This window comes from Nothoprocta perdicaria, unplaced genomic scaffold (genome assembly GCF_003342845.1).
Source record: "Nothoprocta perdicaria isolate Ctin4 unplaced genomic scaffold, notPer1 scaffold_0, whole genome shotgun sequence".
NCBI lineage: Eukaryota > Metazoa > Chordata > Aves > Tinamiformes > Tinamidae > Nothoprocta > Nothoprocta perdicaria.
In genome coordinates this window covers 11,217,108-11,243,841 of record NW_020454092.1, presented here as the reverse complement: position 1 = coordinate 11,243,841, position 26,734 = coordinate 11,217,108, and the positions used below count along the sequence as shown (strand labels likewise).

The 26,734-nt window shown below is 43.0% G+C and overlaps 1 protein-coding gene across 2 annotated transcripts in view; it reads left to right on the top strand.

The window, feature by feature from the left end:
* SNX4 (sorting nexin 4) overlaps positions 1–26,429 on the top strand; it is a 31,745-nt gene extending 5,316 nt beyond the window's left edge. For both annotated transcript variants that reach the window (XM_026054464.1, XM_026054473.1), the window contains exons 3-14: positions 6,039–6,177; positions 6,258–6,407; positions 7,790–7,837; positions 10,096–10,151; positions 14,010–14,082; positions 15,557–15,618; positions 17,118–17,183; positions 21,298–21,387; positions 22,369–22,468; positions 23,400–23,545; positions 24,931–25,045; positions 25,368–26,429. In XM_026054464.1, the coding sequence (XP_025910249.1) occupies positions 6,039–6,177; positions 6,258–6,407; positions 7,790–7,837; positions 10,096–10,151; positions 14,010–14,082; positions 15,557–15,618; positions 17,118–17,183; positions 21,298–21,387; positions 22,369–22,468; positions 23,400–23,545; positions 24,931–25,045; positions 25,368–25,415 (1,093 nt within the window). In that variant the 3' untranslated portion in view covers positions 25,416–26,429. The remainder of the gene's footprint in view (positions 1–6,038; positions 6,178–6,257; positions 6,408–7,789; positions 7,838–10,095; positions 10,152–14,009; positions 14,083–15,556; positions 15,619–17,117; positions 17,184–21,297; positions 21,388–22,368; positions 22,469–23,399; positions 23,546–24,930; positions 25,046–25,367) is intronic.
* Positions 26,430–26,734: the final 305 nt, after the last annotated feature.

Below are 26,734 nucleotides of genomic sequence, written 5' to 3'. Positions count from 1 at the left end.
AAGGTAAATGAATGTGGCTTTTGGAGTAAAGTAATCTTCTAATCACTTACGATAACATCAGTTATGAAGGTAAAAGCTGAAGGTTTCAATTTTGTCTTCTCATTTTTTTTAAGCCAGGTTGATTCCTTCAATGAATAACATGCATTGTTGAAACTACTTAGAGGGGAAACGCATGGTTTTCCTGTCTGAAGAAAATACAAGTATAATGTTGTGCTTTTTTTTCTTTTTTCAAACCAAAACAAATTGAGACATTTGACTAAATGTCAACAAGTGATTATAATCTTAATTGACAGAAACTGGTCTGCAGCACTTGGGTTTAATGGTGGATTTCAGAATGTGGGCTAAAAAAACTGGATGGTAATGAAGGCATTAAGTGTAATGAGCAGCTCTGTGGGTTTGTGCTTCCTTCCTGCAATGGGGTTCCTGGGGAGGAGTGCTCTTAACTGGGCGTATTTTATGGTCTCATAATATAACCAGGTGGAGGTGTGTTTTGTGAGATTAAAGCAGAGATTTCTGCCGTCCTGCTTGCCGGTCCCAAATCCATCTGTGCAGTTTCAGCCTCTTTTTACCCTGTGGAAAAGGGCACCGTGTGGCTCTGCCTCCTGCCTGGCTCGTGACCGGTGGGAAGGTACCAGCAAGGATCCACTTTTCTTCCTTCACCCTCCCTGCAGTGTTAGGCAGCCTAGAATCCCTGAATTGAGTTGCTTTCACTTTATCAACGCCTTGGTGTGGCAGGGGGAGAGAAGATGCAGGCCTGCCTTCGCAGGGGCTGGCAGTTTTAAGCTAGGATTAATAATTTCAAGACACACCTTAAGGAATGTGCTCAAAGGAGACCTGGAGCATGAGAAGCCCAGCTGCTCGAGCGGCCGCGGAGGCGCAGCTGCACCTGCAGCACCTTGTCCTTGTCCTCCCGCTGGCCGCTAAGGCTGGAACCTTCAAGGCCAGGTTTAAAAACAAGGCCCAGGTTGTTCCCGGCACGGTGGCTGCGTAGGAGGCACTTGCTCAGGTGCAGCCGCCCGCCAGGAAGCTGCACAAACGTCCTCCAGAGAAATCCCTGGATCAGTGCCTGCGTTTTCCTATCATTTTCCCCCCTTTGCTTGTTATCTGTTTCTCTTGACTCCTTTTTCACCCACAGCAAGACTTCTTGTGTCACACAATGGTAACAATTAAAAAAGCCACACGTGCCTTTAAGGAAGTAAGAGTAAATATTCTTTAGAATAAGATAATTTGAGAGGAGAAATAATGGCAAATGTCTTAATATAGTGTGCTGAGGGGGTTGCATCGGATGCTGCCTAGTTTAGAAAACCAAAACCCAGTGTAGGTTTGGTCTGCAGGGCTCTCTAGCAGTAATTTAAGCTGCAACTTTCTCGTTAGGTTGTGAGATGAAGTTAGTATTTTTCTCATGAGGATTTTAAAGTTCAATTAACTTGGATTGAGGGAGGCCTAACTTCCAGTGTCCAAATCTGCCATGTTGGAACAAATTGGTGGTTCTTCCAAGTCAAATTTCGTAGCGGTTTCTTCAGTGTGGGCAGGAGGGGAGCTGTGGTGAGGGGTACCAGCCCTCCTGGTGGTCTGCTCCCTTCTGGGGTGCTTGGAGCTTCTGCTGGAAGTAACGTCTTGGAGTAGCGGGCTGCCTGCGCTGCAGCCGTGCCATGAAGGGGSTTGTTCCAGCACAGGGCTGGGCGCCTTCAGAAACCATGTCCGTCCTTGCTGGTGCTCCTAGGCCATCTTTTGGTTCCTGATTAATGTTCTGTCCCACCTCACCCCTCTGGTGTGAGTGGACTGAGATGTTACTGTTCTTTTTTGTTTGTTTGTTTTTTGTCTTTTTTTTCTTTGGGTTTAGTAAGTGGCAGGTTCCTGTCAATTCTAGCAAACACCTTCTTAAATGTACAACAAATGGTTCCAAATGAGCTTTTTTGCTGCCTCTTGTTCACAGTGAACTCTGCCACACAGTCCTGGAGCRCTAGGAGCGCAGTCTGCATTGGAGTAGCCTCGTGTGCAGGGTTGTGGGCTCCTGCAGTGAGGGCTTCCTGGCACTCACTGGCCTGAACCATTGCAGGCACTTGCTGGGCTGCTCCCCCATTAAAATACCTCACGATCCTTTTGCTCACTTGGCCTTTCCTCAGTGTTTGTAGGAGGCAGTGGGAGCCTGTAAACTAGTGTTCTCATCTGTGGTCTGKACTACACAAGTAGAGGTTATGTGGGTCATCAAATAGACCTCACTCCGTGAAGTCGCTTTAAATTTATAAATATGYTCTTCTTGCTTTCATTTTTTTTTCCTGTTTGTAGCAGGGTGGTATTTTCTATGTCTTTTGCCACACTTTTATTACAAAGGTATYGGAAATAATTACACTTTTAAAATGATGTTGCTAGTGACTGCAGGAATTGAAGTTTTAAGAAAAATACTGACGAACTATTATGTGCTAAAGCTGACTTTGCAAAAAGAGATGGATTAAGGCAGTTCAGGCTATGGAAGACCAACTCAGTAACTTTGTACTGCTTATTTATATTACTGTTACAGTGCTTGGTACGAGTATGTTGTATTAAGACCACTTGCAAACACATGCTGCCAAAATTCTGGATAGCTCTTTTCTGAGTAAGTGCCCTTGCAAAGGGCTGCCTGGAGCAGGAACTGCCTTCGGAGATACAGGTCTGGGCAGTCTTCTCTGTGCTGACCCTGTTCCTATCGTGGGGGCTTGCAAATGGTTCAGAAAGTGAGAAATGCAAAATCAGACTTGCAGTGCATCAGGAGCYGATTGGGTTACAGGCAGAAGAGAGAGCTTGTCCTGTAGGTGCACACAAAGCTGAAGCGAAACAGCCAAATGAGCTTTTCTAAGTAGCTAGTACCATGGAGGCAGAAACRTGTATTTCAAGCTGCCTGTAACAATATAAACCTTTAGAATGAGTTAGTGGGGTGGAAAATAATTGCAGTACTTTTTCCATAAGGGCTCATATTGGCAAGAATAAAAGTGAGAATGACCTTTTTGAAAACCAAGTGAAGTTCCCTGCTTGGAGTTGAGCTTTGGCGGCAGCTTCTTAAGCCTCCGTAGCTCTGCGGTGTATCTGGGATGTGTTAGGCTGCCATCAGTGCTGAATGGACACTTAGGCTGTACCTTCATTATGAGCTAGTACAGAGAGTCTTAAACTTTGGTTAACACTTAAAGGAAAAAAAAAAAAAAGTAAAACTGCTAAACTAGAGAGAAAAGGTATTTAAACACAAGAGCCCAAGGATGAATTTACTGAAGCCAGGAAATGCTGTGTGCAGGAGTGACAGAGCCATTTAATAGTTACAGGACTAGATCCATCTCTTGGGCCTCTGCTTCCTCTCTTCCTTATGTCCTGGAACACCCGTTATATTGCAGAGAAATCCTTGTTGCGATGCTSTCCAAGTGAGGGGGGCTGCAGCCTGCTTCCTTTGGGGCAGTGTGTCCCGGTAACTCCAGGTCAGCCTCCGGGCTGTTTGGCTGGAGCAGCAGCACCTGTGTCTGCCCTGCAGGTGGGTCCCCGTGGGATGGGGCTGGGTCCTGCAGGGATGTGGGGCTTGGTTTTCCMTTCCCCGTATTCACATGTGCTTGTGCAGTAAGGCTTGAGCCTGGGAAAATCATTCAAGACTGGCCAGATTATTTAAAATATCCTGCTGGGAGTTTCTCCTTTAGGGAAGTGCCTTTAGCTTTACACAGAGTAGCTAATCTTCAGAGGCATGGTAGCTTAATTCACAGATTCACAGAATATTTAAGGTTGGAAGGGACCTCTACAGATCATCTAGTCCAACCTTCCTGCTCAAGCAGGCACACCTASAGCATGTAGGTTATATTCCTTATATCTGTGTTAAATTTGCCTCCATCCTAGTGGTAATGTGATCACTAGACACACACTTCTAACTGAAGTGTTCTTGCACGAGTGCTGCATAATCTAAACACTGCAAAGAGGAATGTGGTGCTGCCTGTCCGACCAGGGCCGAGCCGAGGGCACCCTCGGCAAAACAAGCCACGGCTGCACCTTTCTCTGAATGCTCTGTACTACACAAGTGGGGCTCAGTGAGGCTTGGACTTCAGCATTCACCAACCTGTTTGACTTAAGTCAGTCCTAACTAGTTTTGATCTACAGCCCTTTGTGTAGAATCTTTGTGAATGTGTCTTTTTTTTCCTCCTCTTTTYCCTTGTAAATTTTTCTCCTGCAACTTCAGTCGCCTAGAATAAATGTAATTTTCTCAAAGCAGCTCTAGATYTCCAGGAAAGCTGTGCGTTAATCACCCTAAAAGATTCTGACGAGGTAATTCTGTGTATTGTGTTGCTTCCACCTCAAGATATAACCACACTTTTTAAGAGGTTGTATCAAGGTTGTTCCTTTCTAACGACAACACATATGAATGGCATGAATGACAAAGCCTCCTTGTATTTTGTTTAAATGTATCAAATATGTGGGGATGCTCAAGGGCAAGGATGCTTGTTTTTCAATGAGATTTTTAGAAATCCAGCCCTATAATTTAGCAGCTTCAAGTGTCAAATAATGTGTATATCATCTTGAGCACTTTACTCCAGAAAATGATTATGAGCTCAAGAGCTGTCTGGCCTGAATCCTACTCAAAGAAATGCCCTAGTGCAGTATGCAGTAGTGTGCTGTACGTTGTATATGTTTTTGTAGTTCATAATGGACTTTGTCCAGCGAGGACCAGGAGAACATGGATGTACTGGAGCAAGTCCAGCAAAGGGCCTTGAAGATGGTTAAGGCAGCGGAGCATCTGTCTAAAGAGGAGGAGCTGGAGCTGTTCAGCTGGAGAAGGGAAGGCTCGGGGGGATCTTGCTGCTAAACATAAATATCTGAGGGGTGGGAGTAGCAAAGACTCTGCCAGGCTTTCCCAGTGATCCCAGAAACAGGTAGAGAGGCATCGAACACAAATTGGAATAAAGGAAACTCGGTTTAAATGACTTTTGTAGTGATGAGGGGAGTCGAGCACTGGGGCAGGTTTCCCRTAGAGGCTGTAGAGTCTCTGTCGTTGGAGATACTCAGAGCCCCTCTGGACACAGCTCTGAGCAACCTGCTCTGGTTGGCCCCGCTTTGGTAGCGGGTCGGACTGGAGACTTCCTTCTTGCATCAAGTAATTGCTGAGTGWGAGAGCTGAGGTGGATGTAGGTGCCACTGGTGTCTTTGCAGGTGCCCCAACTGAAGGCTGTCCTTGCGTGTGTATTCTGATATACCAGTTGCCRAAAAATATTACTGGCTCGATGGTCAAATTCAGGATATCCCAAAGTACTTTTGTTGCTCTTACTGGCTTGTGTTTGAGGACTGTTCCTGCATCRAGTGTTTTATCTGTTACTTTTTATCCTGGAGAATCCCACGGTTTCTCCTTTTATAGTAACACAAGTTCTTCTGATCTCCTGATAGATGTTTGGCTTGGTGTTGCACAGCAGGTTCAGAGACATCGCTTGTGCAGCACCTGCTTATCCTATCTTAGCTCTTTCGTTAGACTACACATCCTTAGTCCTTGAACTTAAAAAGATACCCCTTTGAACAAAAGACTGGGAGTGCTTTGAAATTCCCTGTGCTTTCCAAAATTTCCTTTATACGCTAACATTTTCAAGTTATGTTTCTAATTGTTCTAGTTGTTGCATGCASCGTAGTGAGCTTTGTCTAGACTGGTTTTATTGAGTAGTGAGTTGAGTGCTCTTGACTCCTTGGGCTGTTCATGAAGTCACGCTGGCCTGTGGCCTAACCCTCTTCCAAGAGCAATCTGTGTGACTGCAGTGATGTGAACTAAGCCACTCGAGTAACTGTTTACTGGGCTAATGTTTCCTTGTGGTGGATGAAAATGAATCTTTTTCTCTGTTTCTGGCATGTGCAGAAATTTTGTGTGTTGTCATGCAAAAACTGAGGATTTTTCTTTTAGAAATTAAGTATGTAGAAGATGRAAATATGAAACTATTGGTAGTGGGTAAGTAACCATTACTGGGCAAGGTTTCAGGCTTACTACTACAGTTGTACTGAAGGGAGAGGGAGGTGGCTCCGCGATGCTCAGACTTGGTGTTTTTGTCTTTCAGAGCTGTGGAGTCCCAGAAYGAGGGCCAGTGCTCCCCAGTGGACTCCTTGTGGCGACGTTACAGTGAATTTGAATTGCTGAGGAATTACTTGTTAGTAACTTTTCCCCATATTGTTGTTCCACCTCTGCCAGAAAAAAGGGTAAGGTAGCTGAGGCTTGCTCTGTATTATTTATTTACTWCTGTTATTTATTTACTACTAATGCGCCTCTGTTTAAATAGGCTGACTTTGTTTGGCATAAGCTATCAGCAGATAATATGGATCCAGATTTTGTGGAAAGACGAAGAATTGGTTTGGAAAACTTCCTGTTACGTGTGGCTTCACATCCTGTCCTTTGTCAGGACAACATCTTTTATTCATTTCTAACGCAGGTAAAGTGGCATGTGCTTTCTAAATACATCCTTTTTAGTGATTCTTTCTTTAAGATAAGTCTCTTTTCCTTTTTCCCTCCCAGTGACCTGTAGCTTGTTTTAAGTCCAGGAGAAGGATGGACAACATGAGCAAATACAAGCTAAATGCATCTAATAGCCCATTTCAGTTGTGCAGCTGGCTTTCCAGTGCACCTTTTGAATATTATTTTCCAGCCTAGCTGAAAGGCTTCTCAGAGCATCTGTCTCTCTGGAACAGCATTTTGGAGGAACTTAACGTAAATTGGTTGGAAAAGCTTTCCTAGTGCTAAACCTGGAATACAGTTAGCATGCTATCCTGCTGGCTGCAGCGAAAGTACTGGCTTCCAGTTTGCTTCTGGGATGCACATGGTTTCTTCAGCTTTGTGCTCTGAATCGTAATCCATTCATACTCTGCTCCCAAGAGCTGCCATCCAGTTGTCAGCCAAGGCGTTGCATTCTGCAGGTACCAGCTTGGGAAGATGCTGGGCATTTCTTGGTGCTCTGAGGCTTTTACCAGAGWTTCCCCATAGCTAAGTGAGCAGATAGTTCATCCTAGCGCAGTATGATAATGTGGATGAGCCTGCTGGGGGCCTGAAAGCCATGGAAAAATGGCTACTAGGAGTGAATGAGGTGAATGTGCACACTGGAGTCGTTGCCCCTTTCTTCTTGCTTCCCTTCTAGATGTGAAGATGGGAGTTGTGATCTTTCCCCCTGCCTCTTGAGTGAAGCTGAACTTCTCTCTGTGCCTGTTAGCCCAAGGAAGGCTCCCGTGGGAGGGGGTGGCTCCTGGCAGGATCACCTTGTTTCCTTCCAGACCCCTGCCTGGGTTTGCTTGTGCATGCTTGAGATTCCTGTGCAACACTTTGCAGCCCTGGGCCAAGTTCACTGCCCGCTCACTTAGAGCGCTCTGGGCTAGCTCGTTTTGCTCTTAACTATTTAAAAGGAAATTTTAAACTATTCTTTATTATAAATCTATAATAGAAATGATTAAGGCATTAGAACTTTCTGCCGTCTGCTGCAGATGTCCTTGGAGCTGCTGATAGCCTGATAGTCAATGTTAGTTACTGCTCTGTCTGAAGAGCTGGGGTGTTTCTTTAGACAAAGCTCTGATCACCTTGGCAGAGAGGATGGGGCACACGATGAAAGGAGGAAGCTTCTGGGGAGGGCCACAGTGTGAGCAGAAATTGCTGATGTGTCACTGTGAGCCCAGATTCTCCCTGTGAGATGGGGAGAGTGAGTAAGACTGACCTGAGTTCAGTGGAGAGTCTCCTCTTCTTCCAGGTGTGATGTGGTTCTGATATGATGACCTTGAAAAGCTGTTGCACTCTTTGGTTGYTCTAACAGTACTTTCCTTGTGTTTTTAGGAAGGTGGATGGAAAGAAATGGTGAATGAGACTGGATTTCAGTTAAAGGTAATTACCATGGCTGTTTGGTGACTGCTGTGACAAAGAAATACTCCTAACAAACATAGCTGAGGCTATTGCCTCTAGAATGAGTAAAAGGCGTTACACAGGTATGCTCAACTACAATGCCAGGGTGTTCTGAGCATGTGATAGGTAAGATTTCAGCTGTCCAGTTTTGCAGCAGGTTTGTTCATCTGTTTGTATATTGGATGCTCAGTCTTGTAATTCTGCTAGTAATGTGGAATTCTGACCTTTATAAGGTTTGAAGCTAATGAACTTGGGCTCATAGTCATGCTTTCATATGTTGTCAATTAAGGTTATTACCACTTCAGATACTAGTGCCAAATTTAAGCAGAAAACATGCCAGCAGAAGATGCCACAAAAAAGTCAGGGGTGCCATCATTTCTGAGCCTGTTGAATTTGAATTTGTCTCAAGGAACTTAAAAGGCATTTGAATTTATTAAGTCCTACACGGTAACTACCTGGCAGGCAGGAGGATGTTGATTAAGTCTTGCCTGGGTGGCACTTCTGCAAGAGGACACGTGGGGAGTGATGGCAGGTGCACCTGAGCTATCTGTGATCTAACTTGTGAGTATAACACCATGTGGAGATAGAGCAATAAAGATCTAAGTGTAGGTCACGCGTCCCAGTGCTGGGGTTGGGAGTTAGGGTGCTGCAGCATTTTGTGTTCTTGTGTGATCTTAACTGCACTTCTTGACTGAGCTGTGGCACTGACTCTTCCTATAGGTGCCAACTTATAGGAAGCAAGTCCTTAGACTTGCAGGTATTATTCATTTGCCTGTGACTCTGTGGGTTGTCTTCACCTTGGTTGTTGGATGAAGGGCAGCTGTAGGTAACAAGCAGCTATTTTGATAGAGGACTGTGTTGGTGTAGAAAATTTCCATCAATAATGGTCATTCTAGTTGAAGGGTGAAACTCCTCTTCCATGAAGTTATTTGCAGGACATGTGGGAAGGTATCCATGGAGGTGGTTCCAGGTGAAAGGAGTCTGCGTTGGTGTTCAAAAAAATGGGTATTTTCTGCTTGGGACCAGAGTAGCAGGGGGTAGAACAGCCTCACACAGTGCCTGCCTCATCAGTACAACTGAGAGGACCCTGACGAAAAGACCCCATTCATCTGGGAGGACACAACATTCAGTTAGTTCACAGTAAAATCCCAAATTGCTCTTCAGGTTCATTAGTGCTGCCCCAAATATTTCTGTGTCGTATACCTAGTCGCATAACAAGCACTGTTGAACTAGCTTGCTAGATCTATGGGACAGAAATCATGCACAGCTGCGGTGCTGAACACATCACAAAATGTGTTTCTTCCTCTATGAAGGAAGATGTTTGAGCAAAAGTGAGTTCCAGACAGGTAACCTCCAAGTTGGGGTTTCCATGGAGTATGGAGGAGACCTGATAAACTTTGGGGAGACACTAGGTGTAAGATGCCAGAAAGAAAAAGCTGGGATTCTGTGGCACTTCTGTGGACTGGTGTGAGTTGCCTTATTTGCATTAGTGTGTTCTTAAGTGTAAGTACCTATTGCTTAATTTTTAATGTTAGATAAGAATCTCTTTAAAAAGTTTCATTTTATCTTCCTGTTTCAGATACTGGTAAACCAACGTATCAAGAATACCTTTTAATTAGGCATTGAGCTTTCTTCTGTAAAGACCAAACATATGCTGTATTTCAGAAAAGAATATTGCATTAAAGCAGCTCTACTCTGATATACAAATTATATTTTTCTCTAAAGTAGCTCATAAAATAAGAGARCATGGTATATGAGAGTTTGATTTCACTAGGGGACTGTTCATAGTAATAAAGAGCATGTAGAGGTCACTCTACCGCTGGTTTAATTTGGTTTGAAAAATATAAAATAGTTTGTCCATATGGTCTTATGTTACCTAATTGCATCATCTCAAAAGAATGTAGGGTTGTGAATCTTAACTCTGTGATTTGTGTAACGTTTTAGGAAGAGACTGTTTTTGTGCGATTCGGTATTATACTAGCTTAGTATTAGTGGATACTGTTTACATCTTAGTTCATAAAAATAGCTTAATTTTATAGCTCATTTTTCTACTTTTTATTAAAAAAGAAAATTAATATGCAGGGTAGGTAGTATCAGATTTATTCAGTGTTTGAAGCTTTAAATATTCTAAGAAGACAGGAATTTTTTCTGATGGTGCTGCAAGAAGGCTGAGATTTTTGTCACTGGAATTTAATTGTGTTAAATTAACAAAACTTTTCCCCCCCTTTTTTTTTTTTCAGGCAGATTCCAGATTAAAAGCTCTTAATGCAACATTCAGAGTGAAAAACCCAGACAAGTAAGATTCCTCATCCTTCTTCCTTCCTTCTCCCCTTTTCAGTTACAAATGTAACATCAGATGACAGAATACTTGATCTCCTTAAAATAAATTTAGAAAAGATAAATGATCTTTCTGCACTTTAAATCTTAACAGAAGTCCAATAAGGAGATATGGTATGAAGGGGCTGGAATCTTTTTTCTTGGAGGAGCAGGAATTATCCAGAAAAATGCCGTCACTTAATGCAAAATGAGCCTTTCCTTTTAGCTAGATTGGAAAAGGGGGAGGAAAAAAAAACCTTTACTTTTTTTTTTTGTAAAGAACCCTTTCCAAACATGARCAGAATGCAGACTGATAATAGGTCTTTCCACAAATCTGCTCGTGTGCAGTTCTGGACGCACGCACCCTGGTGCTGCAGTTCACGGTTCTCCCCAAGCTGCCAATTTTCACAGATGCTTTTGGAAATGCTGAGGTCAGTTCAGCTCTGTTACAGCTTAGGGAGCTCTGAAATGAGCATGAGGGCAATCTGCTGGATTAAAAACTGGTAGGAGCCTAAGTGTGTAGTAGGGGCCTCATTACACCCTGGGTGATGAGGATAAAATAGCAGAAAAACATGCCAAGTGCCTTGCTGGGGTTGTCTGCTGTCCCATAGTGCTGACAGGAGATGCTATTTAGGGGGAGGATGTGTGTGACTGCTTTCTGATGTCCATTCCTTGGCGCTTCCCAGCGTCTCTGGGTGTTGTATTAAGGATGTTAGAGGACTTGTATGTTCCTGATCCTTTTAGTATCTGTTTATAGACTATAGGTCCCATCGCTTTTTTGGTAACAGCAGGCATTATTGGCAGGTTCAGCCTGCTTGGGCAGCAATGGGACTTGTTGCTGGAGAGTAATGCAAAAGATTAGTGAAATGAATGAGATCCAAAAGCAGCAGTTCTCTCGGTATCTACAGGTGAAACTGCCCCCTTGTTTGTATCCATCATCCTCTGTCATCCTCTTCCCAGGCTGTCACTAGCAGCCGTTGGCTTTTCCTGCCATTGAGGCAGAGAAGCTGCCAGCTGTCTGCATGGATGGGAAAGACTGGTTCAAAATAAGATACTGCTCTCTTTGGAGGCAGCGAGGTAACCTGCTGTTAGGGAAGAGAAAGCTGCTGTGATGAGTGGCATGATAAAAAGCACAGAAAGATACAATACATGGAAAACATGAAGAAGCTGTGATGAAAACGATGTCCGAGTATCTAACTGAGGCTTCTCAATAGTTGTGAGTAGCCTCTTTCCCTGCTGTGTTCTGCCAGCTGCACGGCTTTGAACCAGTGCTCCTGAAAACCAGTGCCCTGAAGTGTGTAGAACGCTGCTTGCCCTGAACCTTAGTAAGCTGAGCTTAGTAAGGGAAGGGCCAGGTTAGCACCTCGGAGTGTGTGGGGAGCCACGCAGCACCGGGCAGGAGGGAGGCAGCGCGTGGGTGAGTGTCCCCCACAACCACCTCCGTGGGAGCGCGGCCTTCCCAGCACATCCAGCCTCCTGGAGCAGGGAGGGCCGAGGGGAAGGACGGCCCCAGGCTGCTTGTGCTGGTGGGTGGCTCTGCCTCTTACCCCCCAGCAAAGTTAGGGGCATCCAGCAGTCGAAATGGGCTGCTCTGTTAGCTCAGATCTAGCCTGGAAGCTAAGCCTCTTCCTTTAGGGTGCAATTAATAGCTTTTCTGATGGAATTACACAGTAACAGAAGCGTTGCTTTTGGGTACTTAAGGGTAAATTTGTAGTCCTGCTCCTGCAGGCCTCTCCGGTTCAGTCTGATGGCACCCATCCTCTTGTTCTCCATCTGTGTTTTGAATCAAAACAATAGCCTTCCTCTTGGTGAAAAGTTCCCTTAGAAAACACTAAGCCCTTTCCTAAGACGAAATTAAAACCAAAACTTTCCTTCTCTGTCAGGTTGCTCCCCGAAGTGGCTAGTTCTTTGTAAAATAGTTCTGTTCTCATGATACCGTCTCCCACAAAACAGCAAAATGGTAGTGTCCTCTCCACTCTGGGTCTGAGTAATATGTACAGTCAYTTCTTTTTAAGTGGTATCTTCTGAAAATGAAATATTTTTCTTTGATGTTACCCTAAGATAGTTTCCAGAAGAAACCTGGCAGTCTCCCTACAGAGGTCTCGTTTGATCTGTTCTTCATTTGCATTTGAAGTTCCACTAAAATAGCTCAAACTTCTTAAGTATCTAGACTGTTGGTAGCAGTGCAGAGCCAAAGCTACTGAGGGAAAAGAACTGGGCTCGTTTTGGTTAGTTATTCCAAGTGACAAAGCTGTGTCCTGCCTCACAACTTCTGTGGTGCCCTGGAAAGCAAACATCCCTCTGCGTGCCTCTCTGGGCTCAGTTTGGAAAATTATTTCATAATTGAGTGTTTTTCTTACATGAGCCTTCAACAGGACTTGAGCAGATGCTTGAAATAAACCTCTGATCTGTGACATCACCATTGAGTCTCCTGCAATATGTTTTTTAGAGAAACTCCCTTTTGAAAAAATTCTCAGCTGCTTTTTTCACCGAAGATTGGAGGGAGGGGATAGTGACATCTGTTTGTTTGTGCTTTGCTGAGACAATAAAATGAAAGCAGCTTGGCTTGAAAGTCATCTTTGGAGGAGGAATTGGCATGGACAAAGACTGTGCCCGAGGCTTGAGCAGTGGTATCAAGGTCCCAGGTTTGGGACACCTCCCTTTGGGGAGCAGGCATTCCCAAAAGCTTTCTTGCTGCAGAACAGGATAAATAAACCTTTCCGATGTAAATTTCTGGAGTGCAAAGGGGAGTATTCCTGAACTGAAGGCAGACTCTTTAATCTTTTGTTCTAAGTTCAATTATTTCCAATATCTTCACTGCTCGTGTCTGCAGCTGCCTGACATGCTGCCCTTGTGCATGTTTTATAACGTGTAAACTGAAAAGATTATTCTCTAAACCCCACTGTGCAGATCAATGCCTGTATTTTTTTCACATATACTTTCTCTGCTGGCTTTTGATTTTTTTATATACTTTAACCCTACGCATGTCATACTTTATAGAAGATGCCCCCTGAAGATAGACAGGGACAATAGAAATGACAGTAAAGTTTTCKCTTCCTGCATACAGATAAGAGAATGTTTTGGGGGGAAGGCTTCCTAAGGAAAAAAACATCCAGGGGTTAAATGAAACCCCTGGAATTTTGTACTTGGTCACCCAAAACAAGTGACCTGAGTTACTTCAGTAAGACCTCTTGGGTACACGCTCTGAGATGCAAAATCCAACTGTGCGTGTGGTGGGAAGAAGAAAATCAGCCTTTTATTTCTCCCTCTCTTTTATGCCTGAGTATCAGCCAAGAGACTAGTTTTAGTCTTCTGATCCTTAATTCCAGTTGTATTCTTCTCTTTTGTTTCGGATTGCTGTTTGGTGGTTTGGAGAGCCAGAAACAAAATAGCTCTCCATTTAAGTGAAAGATGCTCTTGTGCACCTTGTGCCTCCAAGGCTGCTCTCGAGCTAGGTGTTTGTGCCACAGGTAGCAATAATGTCTGTGCAAGTGGCTCTGACTGTGACTTATAAAGTTTCATACATAACTAGGTGCAATGACTATCCACTAACTCCTGCTTTTTTACATCCTATTTTTAAAAAGTAGCAATTTGATTAAGGAGGGGGAAAAAAAAACCATGAAGACTTTATTTCATAAAATTCTAGCTCTTAAATTGGTGGGAACGTTCAGCATTTGCCTATGAAAAGCTGGTAGCCGTGCTAGTGTTGGGCATTTGCCCTAGGGGAGTTAAACTTTGCCGTGGCTTCTTCAGCTCATTCCAGTTATCGGAGCTGATGCATCTTCTCGCTGGCTGTAGCCTGGTGGCTAATGATGAACTATCTGTTTCCTGCTCCCAGGAGGTTCACGGAGCTAAAGCACTACAGCGATGAGCTGCAGTCTGTCATCTCACACCTCCTGCGAGTCCGAGCTGTGAGTATTTCCCATGTGCGTCGTGACAAAGCATAATTTATTTATAAGGCAGCATTCCTTGTTTAGGCATGAGAACTGGTACAGATGTTCTAGGATAAGGAAACTCCACCTGAAAGGAGCCAGCTTAGGAGTTTGGGGGTAGAGGGTGTTAACCTGGTGCAGATTTTTTGGGGAAAAACTTCCGAATGTGACAGTGTAGCTTGACAGGCCCTGGAGGAGCCAAGYGTGTGTGTTGGGTTATCTGCCTGCTCCCTTATGGCCACCTGTGAGGAGATGCCCAGTTGTCTCTGTGCTCAGCAGGGAGGTTTCCTTTTGTTGGGTGTCTGGGTTGCAGAGGGGCCTGAAGAATAACTTYGTGGTGCTGACACACAATACACTGTTTTCCAGAGCTTGTAATCTGCACCGTGCACGTGTCCCCGCACACTTTTTTCTTTTCTTTTGGCTTGTACTTCAGTCTGTCACAAATAATGTTCTTTTTAATGATGAGAACAATTATGTCATGCAATCAAGATATTGTATGGGTTTAGAATGAAGATGAAAACAATAACAAAAAAGCCACAAAAAGGAAATAGGAAATTACAGCTGCAGTAATGAGAAGCATGGTAGTGTTCTAGAGCGTGTTCAACAGGGATTTAATTTTTGATGGAAGTGCTGCAGGGGCTGATGGTAATTGATTGCCCAGATGAGCCGAGGCACTTGACAGGATTATTCTCTGGTGTTCTAGTAACAGTGGCTTTTTCTCAGTGCTCTAATTTGCTTACACTTCCTTTTACTGCTTTGACAAGCAGCTGTAGCCCTTATGCCCCTGGAACTTATTTATTGGTGCATCCCAATTCATGGGCATCACCAGCGTTACAAGTCCCACTGCAGAATACACGTGTCATCTTTCCCTCTGATGTTTCACGCCAGCCTTKTAGTGCTGCCTGTGACAGGCACTGACACCCCAACCTGCTGAAATGCCCCATCCAGCCTCCCGAGCAGTGAGGTCTGCAGTAGAGAGCTCATTTCCTTTCCTTCCTCTCAGAGCATGGAAAAATCGGGTCACTTGGTGAGACTTTTAGGGAAGCTTTCCCTGCAGTTCTCAATGACAGGATGGATTTTTGTATTGCCATCTTTACATTAAAAAAGGGAAGCTTGTTTATAAATTCAGCACTATTCAGGTAAGGGAGACTATGCCTTGCATCGGGCTGTCAGAGTTAACTACCTGTATGTAGTCCTTGTAGATATAGCCTGTAAAAGAGGGCTTTCAAAGCAATACTTGGCATGTTATTTTTCTGCATAACTTTGCCACAGTCGTGAGGTCAGCCTTTTAGAAGCCTTATGCTGGTGAGATTTTGGGTGTTTTGTTTGTTTTTGGGACTAATATCTACTCTTGTTTATCCGTGTGAAAACAGAAGGCTTTAGCTTAGGGCTCATATTTGGGATTTTATAAATCAAATGCATTTTAAAGATTACCTTCTCTAAAATGTTCTAGAGGGTAGCAGACCGGCTATACGGTGTCTATAAAGTCCATGGAAACTATGGAAGAGTATTCAGGTAAGAATTCATGTAAGCTTTAAGAATGTGTGCAGTGAATGTAGTGAATGTACTTGTATATTATATTTTCCAAACCCTAGCAGCATGTCTGAAACACATTTCAACATTTGCCTTGGAAAAACTCTTGTATTGCAATACTAATGAGCTTTCTACTTTGAGTATAATGRTCTCTGGATCTACTGAACTTAGTCTTAACGGGTAGAATTTAGTTGTTTTTTATTAATACTGTTTTTTTATGCAGAGCTTAAGGTTCTGTTGTGTGGTTGCATTTTTAACCATTTCTTCAGAGTGCATTTTACTGCCTATTTTCATGCAGTTGTCAATTAAGCATCCAGATCCTCTTACATTAAAAATATTAAAAATAATAAAAAAGGGACTGAATAGATACAGTTGATGTTAAGTGAATTTGCCAATTGTTTTTTGATTTATATGAGTGAATTGTATGCTCCAGTTTTCTATCTCACTGGAGAGTTAAAGAATCTAAACTTCTGGTTAAGGGAAACCTCCTGCTTCTACAGTCAGTTCAAGTGCTAAATTTAATTCCCTGGGTTAATGGATTGCAGATGTCTTTCTCATTGGGGGTTTTAAAGTGAAATTAGGTGTAGTTCTGTAATAACACAAAGACAAACAAATGTCAACATTAGCAGAGTGGAATGTTTATGAGAAAGTGAAGGACAGAATAGATGAATTAGATGTAAATTATGTGAAATACAAAGGAGGGGGGACCCTTTTTCCCTTCTCTAAACTATTGCTGATGTAATCCTTATAACTAATAAATCTCATAAGATTTCAGAGCTGAACACAATTAAAATTGCTCCGTTTGTACTCAACTGTTCAGAAAAGTCTCTTGCCACATTTATTGCAGTTTTCTACTTTATCAGAATGATCTCCCTAATTGTGAATAGGGAGATATAGTCACGGGGTGGCTACAACTTGGTATCTCTCTAATGAACAGAACTAAGCAGCAGTCTGTGGTGAAAATAGAAAACACACAGCAAACAGTTTCAGAGGAGTTAAAACGCTTGCAAATGTCAATCCCCCAGATTCTGGTTTTTGAAATGAGAGGTTTCTATGTGAAGCGTTTTGAGTCTGAAGAGCTCAATKCCTTTCTGGTAAACAGCTTGGATTGGGTTCTGTTTTAGAGTTCCTTCCCTGTTGTTTTCCTTCCTTAAAAAAAATATTTTGAATACCTCTACCTTGTTCTCTCTCTCTTTTCTGTACACCTTTAAATAGCTAAATGTGAGTTTTTAAACAAATTCTTCCTGCTCCTAACAACCACAAAATGTGTGTGTTTAGAGGGCAAGGGCAGTTGTCTGCCAGAGCATCATGATATTAACTGGCCAAGATTGCTCCTTAGAGGAGGGGGAAACAGTTTGAGCACAAATTGGAGGCAATTTCTATTCAGGTGTCACCTGGAAAGAAACTGTACACAGGATGCAGCTTGTTAACTTCCCTTACCCTTCACGTGTGATGTAGTTTCTCGTTTGTTTTTCCTGCAGCGAGTGGAGTGCAATAGAAAAGGAGATGGGGGACGGGCTGCAGAGTGCTGGCCACCACATGGATGTGTAAGTAGGGACTGAATATCTGATAGTTTGATGTAAGCCAGATGCAGAGCTCCCCCTCCTTCCTCTCTTCTCCCCCAGCCCCAAAGTATGTACAAGAAATGTACTGAGGAGCTTGGGGGTACGTTTTTTTTCCTAGGTATACAGCATTTGGGTGATTTGGATGCAGAGGCACTTTTAGCATCCATGTACTGCATTAAGTAGCTCAGAAGGTCTCAGGAGAACCAGAAGGGCTTCTTTTTTATTATTATTTTGAAACTGTAGAAGCATTTGGAATTCTTCCAGCTTTTCTTTTAAGCTACTATGCCAGAGTTTGGTGGAATAGAAGTTTAATGCACTGCAGACCTGATGAGATCCATTTGTTTTTGAGAGCAGTGTTTTGTACCATGCAGTAGATGGTACACGGATTTGAACTTAATTACAGAAAGTTAACAACTTTAATTATTATTAAGTCAAAACTTTAACGAATTCTTGAATCAAATACTGACTGGATGTAATAAAGCTGAGAATCCTCCCTCTCTGCATCTTTGGAGACAGTTGGCAGAGTATGTGAAATGCAGCCTTCAGAATAAGAGTCTAGCGCTAAAGAGCACTCGCAGTGGAATTGTAGGCTCCCATTTTTGGTTTTTCAGATAGCAATATGCAGTAGGTAAAACAGCATAACTTACTATCATTCTGATTCCTTGTTGATGTTCAGGTCCTGCAGAAAAATAACAACATCCTTCAAGCAATGGTGACATTTCTTCATGCACCGTTTTTCTGTCTTTGTGCACTGTAATTCACATAGAAATAGTTGCCAGTTTCCAAAGCAGACTTGCACGTGCAGTACTGTTGGTCTGCTGGAATTGGTGTTGGGCCTTGTCAGATGAAAGCTTTGGGAGAGCCTTGCCAAACTGCCTTCAGCTTCTTCAGAAGAATTCAGGTTTTATCACATCTTTAAGAACTCGAACCCTTCCRAATAATGTATTCACACTCGTATGTTTTGGCTAATGTGACACTTTACACCTGAAAGAGCTTTTGTGCTTCCCAAGTAGAAGTCTCTGGAGGATAAAGAAATGGATAATACGTTTTACTTCAAGAAAAACAAAGGAAGAAAGATGGAGAGCAGTGTTAAGAATATACCTTCATTATGCAAAAATAACATTGTAGCATCCTCACGTTTCATATAACTACACTGAATTCTATGATAGTGAGGAGGTAGGGACATTTGAGTAGATTTTGCTGATGGAAATAAGCCACACAAGAGCGTGAAACATCTAGAGGTGCTTAATTGAATAAAAGAAATGGGATTGACTTCTCTGCCAGGAGACCAAATTTTCCGCAGATAGCAGAGAAGTTTAGAGTTTCTGTCCTTCTTGCAGCTGGAATTAAAGCTGCAGTGTAACGGGGGTGGTTTTTGGGCAACCTTAACCACTCCATGATCTGAAGTAGCTTCCACTGTCTGTCACATCTCGTGCTCTGACGGTCTCATCCAGAAATAATCCCGCAGAGAGAACCAGGCCCGAGAGAGAGGCTGTGAGATCCAGGAGCTCCTGCAGTGACCCGTGCGGTCTCCTGCGAGCCAGGTTCCTATCTGGGCTCTCTCGGAAGAGCAGCTTGCCAGCCCAGTTAGCATTCCCATGACAGCAAGCCACGAGGAGGCTGTGGCAACAGCGAGCTCCTTGGAGAAGGTTGCCTAATAGAGATGTTAAACTTCATAGCAAACTTGATTATCCTCTATGCACCCCATATGCTGTCGTCTTTGTTAGGTGTTTATTTAAATTTTTGAGTTGTTCTCACTTGAGAATGATGGAAAACTGCTTGGTATTTGGAGAAGGCATCCCCAAGCACCTTAGGGGTGGGCAAGATGAGGCTTGCTAAGTGGTGGAAAACTAGTATGCTGAGAAAGCTCAAGTGAATGGCTGTAATTCTACCATATAAAGATCAAAGAAAGAAATGTCAGGCCCCTGACTTCTGTCCTTTCTGCTATAAATGAGTGACCCTTTGTGTCCCAGTCGACTGGCCTGTCATTACAGATGGAGCCAGGCTGGGTGAGGAATGGGTTTTAGCTGGAGATTCCCACGAAGGGTGGAAATATCTAATGCATCTTTAGGACTTATTACAGTTTTTCGTTTAAAGGTTTTCCATGATTTGCCTACCTTTTTAGGAAGAGGTAGCTCAGTCAAATACAGGTTTTAAACTATTATTTATAACAAGTATTACTATGAAAGTGGCAGATAAGGCTTTGATTTGGTTGAGGTTTTTTGTGTGCTTTTCTGGGTGTGTGGGGCTCTCTAGAGACTTGTTCTGCCCCAAATGAGCTCTAGCACTGTGCTAATGTTGTTGAAACTGAAATGTGGTCCGTCTGCTGCCCTGAGAAATCTGACCACTAAGTAAATTACTGTACTTCAGGACTTGAAAAATGGAGCGTGCGCCACATATGAGCGATGCGGCTGGAGAATTTTCTCTCAAAACATGTATTTTTCAGGAGTGCAGATTCTTGCTTGCTTCATATTAGGAATTCTTGTTCTGTCTGTTCTCTTACCCCTTCCTCCTAAGCTGGCTGTTATTGCTGGCTGCTTGCTGTGTTGTGCTTGCTTATCACACCTCGCCTTGGTAGGGCTCTTTCTGGATGTGCTCAGGATGATGTTTTGATTCCACAGAACATCTAAACGCCTTATCTTACTTGCCAACTTGTGCATCAAAACCAGCCAATACCTACTTGAACAGATGAGCTTGCATCTATACCCTTCCCTGGGGCTTCACGTTCATGCAGTTACTCGACAAGTGGCTGTTGCTCGTTTGAAGAGCCTTAGCTCACATTCCCTATGTCACCAGACCCGATTCAGCTGTAGGATCTCTGCCAGATTTCTCCCATCTAGGGAAGGGGTCTAGCAGGACCATAGCTGCTCTTTCCAGAGCCCTCAGCGGAGGCGTCTCCAGTCCTCTTCCAGGTCACGTCACCAGTTCTCTTTCAGCTTAAGACTTTGCCACTTCTTCCCTAGAGCCAATTACTAGAAAGGAATAGGATTAAGTTGTGTATAAGTGAAATCTTTAAGGCCAGGAGTATTGACCTTTGGGTGGCATTGCTAGACAAGGATGGATGCATGCTCACCTCGAAGAGCCTCTAAGCCTGGAAATACTTCTTTCCTATTCCTCTTTTTTGGGGGATTGCCTCTCTAGAGTGTAAATAAAATTGGCAGAATAAATGAAGGCATCTGGGACAGGATCCCATTCATCCTGTTCTTCTGTATTGATACTTGGCCTGTGTTGCTGACTGAAGTGGCATCTCTAGTTTTGGTCACTGTACCAAGTGCAGTTTGCAGTTAGCTGCTTAGAGGTGGCCTGTCCTGGCCAACGTGTCCAAGCACAGTCACCCTGGTTAATGAGAACCTAGAGCTCACTGCCCCCTGAGCGAGATAAGCTACAGGAAAAGCCTGGTTGTGTTTCATAGATCCCATAGTTGGCCTAAGCAGTGAAACTCTTCCTGAGGACAGAAGCTGTGGAGTTAATCCAGACTCTTTTGCCTCAGAAGATTTCTGAGCAACTGCCTTTTAGGGAGAACTGCTGTCCTTGATTGTGCAGCAGATGGAGCAACAGCTCCTTCAGGTGAAGGTGAAGCGTTCAAGGAACTGAAGGACCCAATGCTGGGGTGTTCAGAGCAGGCCCATGAGTTGGGAGCAGATCTGGAAGGTGCTTTGTGAAAACTGCCCCCTTTGCTTTCCCAAAGATGTGATGTTCACGGCCCCAAGGAGTGATGCTCTCTGTATTGCAGCATTTCTTCTGCACTTTCTTGCCTTGGTGCTGACTGTTGACAATGCATTGAAGAAAAGGAATAAATTCTCCTCTCTTTTCCTGTAATAAGAACTGCCTCATCTTCAGCAGGAAATTTATGATAAATCTGGTACTTGTCAAAAGTTTTATTGTAGTAACAACCTAAGAAACAGGCTTGCGGGAGTGTTTGTACGAGCCAGCTCAGAGCTTAATTAAAAACAAAAGGGGGGGAAAAAAGAAACTTTTTAGAAGTGTCTTTTCACTGTTGCATTTAATGATTGTGATTCTGTCCAAGAAGTGTGTATGGTTTTGAAAGGTTAAACTAAGGACTTTGTTACTCAACAAGAGGCTGTGTTGTCACCAGATATGCAGCTTCTATCGATGACATACTGGAAGAAGAGGAGCATTATGCAGACCAGCTGAAAGAATATCTCTTCTATGCAGAAGCACTACGGTATGTGCAGAAATGGAAACTATAATCTCTTTAGCATAGTGCTGGTGTTGAGTTTCATCTTTTTATTCCTAAAGAGCACAGGATGCCAAACCAACGTTGTTTTATGATGTTATTTTGCTTACTCATCTTTATTTGCCATAAGGAGCAAAAATAGGTAGAACTGAGCTGGTTAATACTAAAATGGCAGAGATGTTAAACTCTGGATATGATGGGAGATAATACTGCCTGTTTCCTTGATTCCCTTGGGTTTATAGAATAGATGCCCCAGGGTGCTGTAAGGAAGCTGCAGTTTTCAAATGAGACGGGCCACAGAAGTTAGAACTGATACAGCTCTTACAAATTCCTGCAAGTTGTGAAGTGCCCTCTGAGATGTTCATTTGCTGAGCAGTATTGCTCAGATAACTGATGACTTTTAGATTAGCATTTGATTTTTAGGCTCACCTTCTAAGGGCTGTTCCTTGGGAACAGAGATAGGAGCCCGTGGTGGTGCTTGGAGCCGGGGTGTCCCCCCTCTGGGGTGAATTCCGGGTGTCACCGGCGCTCTGCGATCCCAGGGCGAGCAGTGCCCTCGTGCTGGGGAGCGCAGCCTGCCGGCCCCAGCACACCGGGTTCACACCGTGTTCAGGTACCTCCTGTCATAGTTGTGGTTTTACTCTAATGCATTTTGCAAAGTTGCTTTAAAGGAACCTCCTGAAGTAGGTGGTAAGGTTTGTATTGCCCAGAGTGTCTTGGAATGAGTCTAGGAAGAGGAACAGAAGAGCAGAATGGTGCTGCATTAATAACATTATACTTTGATCTAAGCTTGTGTGCTGCAGCATTTTCAGAGTTACACACTCTGATAAGGCTGTTAAACTCGAGCTAGAAAATAACTGCATATGCTGCCTGCCAAAGAAAATACTTGCATCACTTGTGAAGTTTAAATGGAGGGAGATGTAGCACAACAGTATTATGTGTCAGATCTTTTGTTGCTTCTTTTTTCAGGGCAGTTTGCAGGAAACATGAGTTAATGCAGTATGACTTGGAAATGGCTGCACAGGACCTAACATCTAAGAAACAGCAATGTGAGGAGCTGGCAACAGGGGTGAGTCTTTTTCCACTTTTGTCTCCAAGATGATGTGTGTGGATTGTATCTTTTTTCTGTTTTTGTTTTTGCCAAGTTGCTTGGAATGGCATCTGCACAGCACTGCTACGTACAAGGCTGGTTGCTGGTTATGGGAAGTAATATTGTATGGGCTATAGGTTTTCAAGGGTTGAAATAACTTGGTTCATGGTGACACATGCTGTTTGTCCAACTCCTTATTGAATAATGAGCAAATAGCAGGATACGGGAAATATGACCTGAGCAGATTGTAGCAAACTGTCATATCCCAAAGATAAAATGTTGACATTTCTGCAAGGTTTCTTCTGCCTTTTGAAAGCTCAGCATTAGTGATATGTGGTATTATACCTATTCATACACCATTTTATGCAGAAGATACTAGCTGAAAAGGTCTGAACATAYAATATAGCAATATTAAGAATTCTAAATATATTATGCATGTCTGCAGCTATTCACATTCCATACAGAATCACTTTTTCTTTTCTCATGTAACAAAACCCAAGACTTCAGTTTTTTCTCAGACTGGAGCAGAAAAAAGCTCTCTGAAAACTCACCAGTGTTGGTGGAATGACTCACCTAGGTCTGGTCTATGGGTTGTGCCCTAAGAATTTAAGCATCAAGTCACTTAACGTTTGCTTCTGAGGGGCCCAGAATCCCTGGGAATAGAAGCTGCAAGACAAGAGTCTTTCCTTCTTCCTACTTACTCCTCTGTTCAATCTGGTGTGAACCACCTCACCTCTCAGAGCAGCCTGACAGAGGGGCATCTGCGTATTGGCAGGGCCAAGGCAGTGTTGCCTTCTGGTAAYGAAAGGCACAACTCAGCTGAGGGATGAGATTTACTGCTAGTAAAGRTGGCAAAAAGCTGTTTTCAAGTGGCTGTTCTTGAGAATCCCAAACCTTGTGTCTCCTGCAGACCGTGAGGACGTTCTCGCTGAAAGGGATGACCAGCAAGCTCTTCGGGCAGGAGACGCCCGAGCAGAGAGAAGCCAAGATAAAGGTGCTAGAGGAGCAGATACAGGAAGGAGAAGAACAGCTTAAATCTAAAAATCTGGAGGGCAGGTAAAAGGCTAGATTTTTGTCAAAGAAAACARGGATTGTTTTAGCAAAAGTCATGGACTGGATGCTCTTGAAGGTGTTTGTGTTTTTATAARTGTTTTTAATATATTCTTGGTGTTTATGAGCTGTCTATAAAAGCTCCTGTCAGTTGCAGGTTGTGAAATAAAGTACAATACATGCAGCTAGCTCCTGGTCGGAGAGGAGGGCTTGTGTAAAACCTGATGACTTTCCCAGTTATGGAGCCCGCTCTAATGGCCAACTTGCTTGCTTTTATGTTCAGCTAGTAATACWTTTAGCAGGTGGGCTTGTAGGCCTGCAGCGGAGTAGCCTGAGACTCAAATCCTGATCTGCTTTAAATACACTATTTAGTTTGGTCTGTATGTACAGGTCCTAAGCTAATATTCTTCAGCTTCTCATATGGGGGACAATTGACTCCTGTCTGAAAGAGATTAGAAGCTCTGGAAAGCTGTGTTTGAATAACTGCAGCTTGGTATTCTAGTGAAATTTTCTTCAGGAATGCAAACATGAAAAGTGGGAGCAAACGTTCCTAAAGCAACGTGTTTGTGTTAGAGTGTTCATCGTGTAATGAAAAGGATAAATGTGGTATCTCCTGATAAGCAAGGATTAAAGCTGAAGAGATAAGACTGGTTCATGAATAGTTCATAACAACAAAACAATCAGTAAATGCAATTTCTTAATCATTTTGACAGAAGTACTGGACATCTGCTTTTGTAGCTCTGGAAGCAATTTTCAAGTGAATACTTGCCTTGTGTGGGAAGTCCAGCACAAATGAAAACTATGTACTACAGAAATCCTTAATTTTGGTTAAGGAGACCAGGAGACACACTGCTAAACAAGCAAAGCTAATTCCTGAAGTGAATTGTCTGAATAAAATTTATGTTGCAAATGTTTGTTAAACTTTATTGTCTCAAATTCTGAGACAAATGAGTTTTCAGGTCAGAGAGCCCAGGATTCTGACTTGCTGTTTAAAAAGCAAAAGAAACATTCAGTGTTGTGTGCTGAATGTTGGCATAAAGACACTTAGTCACTCCAAAAGAATTCCAGGAGAAAAAATATATTCTGAGTATTGTTGATTCAGTGGCAGTCTGCATGACTGAAGACTGCCGGAAATCTCCATTAAGTCAAATTGGTTCTTTAGGTGAAAAACCTCTTAGGAAGTGGATGGAGAATTAAGAAGTGGTGTCAGTACTGTAGTAAGTGTAAAGTGAAGACACCACGAGATGTACAATAATTATACAGCTTGGTTCATTGACTGAAAATGGAGCAGTTTGTCGTACAGAGCTTCGCTGTTGTGCCTTCAAAGGAAGGAAGGTGAGGGGAGGACACTAAGAGCATTTGCTAACAGCAATAACTGCTTTTCCTTCCAGAGACTTTGTGCAAAGTGCCTGGGCTGACATCGAGCGGTTTAAGGAGCAGAAGAATCACGATCTGAAGGAGGCACTCATAAGCTATGCTGTTATGCAGATCAGCATGTGCAAAAAGGTACGGTCAGCTGGTGAAAAGCCAGGCTGATAAATACATCGTATCAGCAGGGAGTTGGATGCAAACTTTCACTAGGAAGACTGCAGTCATCGAAATGAGTAGTGTAAAACCCCCTACCTGTTCCACCTTGCTCTCAGTGGCATCTTAGTTTTGAAATATAATAGGTCATGTGGTCCAATTTTGGTGCAGTCTCTGCCTTATTTTTCTGTGAAATTCTTTGGGACTTTTTGTGGAAACTTTCATGGGGAAAAAAAAGTCTATTTGCAAACAATGCTGTATTTTTGCCTCTTTATTTTCAACCTTCTTTCTTTGTTTTTTTAAGGGAATTCAAGTTTGGACAAACGCCAAGGAATGCTTCAGCAAGATGTGATTACCTGGAAGTGAATTCCTCCTCCAAGTGCCAGAGAATGGAAGCACAAGCATATGACACCAATGTTAAGTTGCTATATGACTTGCATATAAATCATGAAACAAATGAGTTGAGTGAATAGTTTTTCTTTCTGCTGATTGTAATTGTTAATAAAGGACAAAAAGGACATGTTCTTAAGCGTTTAGCTCTTGACTGCCACGTATGTGGCACGTTTTATATGTGGTAGCAAATAATTCAGGGGTAAAAAAAGTTAATGAAAACTACAGCTCTCTGTTGGGGCAAAGGTACAGGGAAGGTTATCCCGGAAAGTATGAACTGAACTGTTCTGTCAGACTTCTGAAACACCGTGCTCTGTATTGTGCAGATCATTTCCAGATGCTGCCCTCTTCAGCCCTTGCTGGTTAGAATTTGTAATGCTCCAGGGTGTCTTGTTTTTTATAATGGGACACGTAGTTGTGTTCTTGAGGCTTACACCCAAAGAGGACAAAAAATGGAATATTGTAACACCTAGGGTTTGTGTTTAAATGCCTTCGCATGTCCACAGAGAAATGTGCTTTTCCAAAGTTCAGGTTAAGCAGTCTCAAGCTCCTGAAATGTTTGAAACTCTCTACAGTAGAGGTGTTGTATAATGGTTTAATACAATATTCTGCATTTACTGGTTCCCACTTAAGCTTTTGTACAGGCACTGATTTCTTAGCAGATTTCCTTCTGCAAGGAAAGGAGACTGGTGATCCAGCTGAGCAGCAGAACCAAAGTCAAGGCTGGCAGGCAGCAGGCACAGCTCCTGCTTGGTCTGTTTGCACCAGATGTGGACCTGGCCTGCCGTGGTGCTGCGAGCACTGAAGCAGTTTGGTTCCTGAAAGAGTAGTCCTTAATGAAGATGCCAAAATRCAAAACCAGGTGGGATTTCTGTAGTACTTAAGATCAGTGATGTGCAGAATCCAGAGTGAGCCAAGGTGTCTGTTTGGATCTTGTAATGATGTTTCATTGTGTGTATGTGAGTGTGTGTATATGTGTGTATATGTGTGTGTATATATATATGTATACATACATACACACACCAGTATTAACATGATTTGCAATTACAGGTACTTGCAGTAAGTGTTTCCAGTTATCCCAAACACTTTCTATTGCCCGACACTGTTTTTCTCCCCACATACTTACATTCCTGAAGTCTGTGGACTTGTGGGATTCATCAGACCTGCTAATCCTGAAGAAATCTTTGTAATACTCTGTTGAAAATTGTGTTTAATTACTCTGGTTTAAACCAGTCTCAGATTTTGATTTTTTTAAGAGATACTCCAGAAAGTCCTTAAAAG